This window comes from Salvia hispanica, chromosome 5 (genome assembly GCF_023119035.1).
Source record: "Salvia hispanica cultivar TCC Black 2014 chromosome 5, UniMelb_Shisp_WGS_1.0, whole genome shotgun sequence".
NCBI lineage: Eukaryota > Viridiplantae > Streptophyta > Magnoliopsida > Lamiales > Lamiaceae > Salvia > Salvia hispanica.
In genome coordinates, this window is record NC_062969.1 from 17,586,528 (window position 1) to 17,591,242 (window position 4,715).

Below are 4,715 nucleotides of genomic sequence, written 5' to 3' on the forward strand. Positions count from 1 at the left end.
GAAAAAAGCATAAGAAAGAGATATGAACATCTTACCCTTTAGGGACCTGGGTTATGTCACAAAATAAACAAGAATGATTTGGCATGTCCATTAACTTTTACTCCTTTTTTCCCTTTTATCTTGAAAGACTATAAAGCAAACAAAGATGACACAAACACGCATGTTTCTAGCAATTAAAGACTTGGATTATTTGCCAAATTATTCAGTTTCATCATAATTATCAGGTGAATTCCGACGAGAACGAAGACCAGTAACCAAGTTCTGAACAATAACGTTACTTTGTACAACGTTCCTTTTCAACTGATGAAATAAATTCAAAAAGAATGGATATTCGAGCATAGAAGTCTGTCAAGATAAAAGAGACAATGAATTATGAAATCGTCCTCTTAAACCCCTAGCTAGATAGAGCTCCGATTTTACATGCCCTGATTGACAAATTGATGTCAGCCAAACGCACGGCTTTTGGTTTCAGTTGGAGCAGCAGCCAGTTTTCTGGTTAACAGGCTGTCCTCTAATCTGCACGCTTGGAGGTCGGACATTATTCATCGCTGGTTGGCTTGCCATCCTTGAATGATAATAAGGGTTTCAGTAGATTATAACGATATAGAAGTATTTCTATGAATTCGAGATCAGTTGGAAAAGGAAAATGTTACATCGATGATGAAAATTTGTACCTGTTCTTGATAGAAGCAGACATAGCCATGAAAGCCTGTTCTACATTAGTAGCATTCTTAGCACTTGTTTCCATGAAAGGTATCCCAATTTCGTCAGCAAATGCCTGAAATTGAACAAAGGTATTCAATAATTGTGGTCTCTCATGGTTCATATCGACACATGCAATTGGAGCTACCATCAGGTTCAGATAAATGAGTGTGATGCAAATAAAACATTTTACCTGGGCTGTCTCAGTAGAGACAACTTTCTGGGAAGTGAGATCACTCTTGTTTCCAACAAGAAGCTTATTAACATTGTCACTTGCATATCGATCAATTTCATTCAACCATTGCTTCACATTGTTGAAACTCTCTTGATCAGTTACATCATAAACTACCTGGTAAGCGTGACCATTATGACAATGATTAGTTTACTCCATAATGACACTGATTAATTAATCACGTCAATCAAAACTGCGTTAAAATTACCCAGCACTTACAATGATACCATGAGCACCGCGATAGTAACTGCTAGTAATTGTCCTAAACCGCTCCTGTCCAGCGGTATCCCACTGCCCGAAGGAGTAAATGGTTAGTCCTTTGAAACTGTTTACTCCATTGTCTTGGATAATTAAAGACCTTACACGCATCCAATGCACGTTAGTAGTTAGAGGTCCAGATACTTACTATTTGCAGCTTAATCGTTTTGCCATCCTGCTCCACTGTACGGATTTTCTACATCATAGAATAATATATGTACATTATTGTGGAAATTATAAGACCATACTGTAATAAGGTGTAGTGAATCAAAACAATCACTTACAAAGTCTACACCAATGGTACTAATGTAACTCTCAAGATATGAGTCATCCTGCATGCAATCCAAAGAAAATGAACAGAGAAAGTTAACATAATCTCCTCTATCCTTAGAGAGATTGTGGTGCAACTAGCTAGATGCGGAAGTAACAGAAAGAATAATTATAAATTAATTTCAGTGGTTGCAGTTAAAAAAGGATTCACATTGCACAAGAACAAGCACTAAATTTCCCCTTGATATATTTGATTAATTATTTTTACGTAATTTTGTGAAATTGTCCCTACAAAGAAAACTAATCATAACTTTGAAAATTTAAAATACTCCCGCCGTCACACTAAGAGTGACTCATTTTTATTCTTGCAACGTCCTATTCAAAGTGACGTTTCCTAAAATAGAAACATCACTATCTCTACTTTATTCTCTTTCCACTCAACTTTTAAGATCCATCACCATCACTGTTATTGCAATAATTCCATACCAAAGTTGAGTTTGATTGTGCAATAAATAAACAAGAGATGAAACATTAATGGACATTCGCAGAACAATTTGGGGGGGGGGGGGGGGGGTTTAACTTTTGGTGATAGCTTACATAAATTGCAATAATTAAAGATACATTTTGATGGGTTAAATAATTTTGTACTTTTTGATATTCTAATCCTTTAAATACTCAAAATCATACGTATAATCAATCCAATCTACCCGAGTATGGTATCTAAATATGAACTACCTAACTTTGTGATTGTTTATAAATACGCCAAGAAGTTGGAAACAAAATAATCAAGCACTACTCCGTTGAATTAAATATGCCAAGATAACAAGTTCTAAGTGGCCAGATTGATATGGAAGTTTGCCTTGTTTTTTTCCTTCTGATGATTGAAGACATCTTGGACAAGTGATTCCATAAAACAAGATAAGAATCAGTATCACACATCAGTTTTAGCAGTTTCAGATCTTCTAGCCACCAAAATATAGCTTCTTTTATTTCTTCTATTTTCTAGGGTATTATTTGAGAGGATGGGGGATTAAGAGTTTGTGTTAAATTCAGTCAGTTATACCGACGAAAACTACCAAATAGAAATAACCATATTGCCTAAGAAACCGAATGAACCTAACTGAACATATTTTTAATATTGGATTTTCAAATTTGTCTTTCTTAAATTTTATTTATAAAATCCATAACTATTGAACTGTATATATTTATTCATTTGTGTTAATATGCTATACATATATATATTAATTCTAATCTGATATCTCATTTTGGTCAAACTTGCCGAAAATCAACTTTTTCTGTTAAAATTTAACCAATCTATAATGAAACATTATAAACTGAACCGTACAAACTACAGTGTGTTGTGTTAAAGTGTTCAAATTTTTTTAATATTTAGCAGGATTCTGGTAACAGCTACTTGGGGATATTAGGACAAACCTTAGCTGCAATATAATTCTTCTATTCAGGGCCTTTTAAACGATTACATTCTAAGCTAATAATCAAATCTAACAAAGTTCTAACTTTTAAGAAAAAAATTTACCTTACGTTTTGAATAAAGAATGAAAAGCATTCTATCCCAATAGATACAATAGAACATTGTTCAAATCAGATAGTAATAGAGAGAAATATATCAACCTCCCCCAATAGGCTACAGACACAACAAAACAGAGCAAGTGATACAGTAACATTTTTTTAGCACACAACATTCAACTCACTAGTGGAAAAAAATGGACAGTAGGTTTAATAAGTCAGTTCAGTATCATAGAAGAACTTACAGCAAACCTAAGAAGAAGACATGATTTCCCAACACCGGAATCTCCAATGAGCAAAAGCTTAAATAGGTAGTCGCTGAGAAAAAATCGCAAAAACGAAATATAAGAGTTGCACATTGCAAGAGCATAAAGATCTTCCCATGATCTAACAAAAGAAATCCAACTCCATTTCTGCATGATTTAGGAATGGGAGCCAACCAAGAAAGTATAATTTGCTACACATATTTAAAATCACATAAGCATATAACACAACATCAGTCGAATAATACCGCTCCATCACATATTCACATCATGATCCACCACAGTTGACAATAAACTCAATTTAGAAAGGAAGAAAACAAAAACAACAGTATAAGCAATTTGTTTATCCCGAACATTTGAAAGTGGAAAAGAAATCTGACTGAGACGAATTACATAAAATTTCAAAAGATTTAGTCATCAGAATCCAATTCATAACAACATTACTCATCCCAAACCCTTAATCACAATCAGATCAGCTGAATCGTTTAGTTGATTTCGGTTATTAGAAACATTATAGTTAGCACGTTCCAAAATCATAGCAATTCGATGACAAATGATCAGCATAAAAACCCAGCCACAACGGATCTCGACTCATATCATGATATAACAGATCCAAGTGATCAGACAATTAATTCTATATAAAAATGGTAAAAGGGTGAACTAAAACTGTGAAATCGAGAGACAGAAAGAGAGAAGGCTTACTATTCTGGATTCATGGCCGGCAATAGTGATGCGAAGAAGATGATCGGAGAGTGAGAATTAATGGAAAATTTCAATTTTCGCGGCAACGGTTCTATAAAGAGGGAAATTGAGAGAGAAGGTAGAGAATGAGGAACAAGGAAATCCTAAAATGTCGCAACTGCAGGTTGAGGGAGCCATGACGTGGCAACCATACAAGTGCCATTAATTCATGAATCAAATTATACTATTCGCCAAATCTGATGTGTATTAATTGAATGGTGAAAATTCTACACGCGTATTCACTTTTGTGTTTCTTTTCAAATTGCTATATTTTATATTGTGAAAACATATATCCAATTAGTCAATATTAAAAATATATCCATCCCCTTTTACTATTTTTTATTTATTAAAAACAAATCATTTTTATTCTTTTCAAAAATTAAAAAATATTATGAAAACCAGTATCAATTATGCTTGAATATATCCTCAATTTGGATGGGACCGGTGGAATATAAGAATAACTATTAATATACACCAACAATTATAATGGTAAATGTTTAGACAAATAGTAATTTATACAAAAATATGAAAAAAAATGAAATTTTGTTACAAAAATCTGCAACTGTACCGACAAAATACTATTTCACCTTTGCAAAATGAGATTCTAGATCTTGTAGACATATTATTTCATCGTTTGTCTTATACAGAAACACAAAAATATCATTTTAGAAATTTTCTTAATAATGTCAATATTTCGTCGTGGTATTCAAATACTTCCTCCG

General features: G+C 33.3%; 1 protein-coding gene across 2 annotated transcripts; it reads right to left on the bottom strand.

Moving 5' to 3' along the window:
* Positions 1-278: 278 nt before the first annotated feature.
* LOC125191316 (GTP-binding protein YPTM2) lies at positions 279-4,150 on the bottom strand. Of its 2 annotated transcripts, XM_048088843.1 has the most exons (8): positions 3,955-4,150; positions 3,235-3,307; positions 1,477-1,524; positions 1,341-1,388; positions 1,154-1,225; positions 896-1,051; positions 675-778; positions 279-565 (listed from the first exon to the last, which is right to left on the bottom strand). In XM_048088843.1, exons 1-8 carry the CDS (start codon positions 3,966-3,968, stop codon positions 469-471), a joined length of 612 nt encoding a protein of 203 aa, XP_047944800.1. In that variant the 5' UTR covers positions 3,969-4,150; the 3' UTR covers positions 279-468. The 2 variants fall into 2 exon arrangements, with proteins under 2 accessions (XP_047944800.1, XP_047944801.1); XM_048088844.1 differs by lacking the exon at positions 3,955-4,150 and having other exon boundaries at positions 1,477-1,535; positions 3,235-3,288.
* Positions 4,151-4,715: the final 565 nt, after the last annotated feature.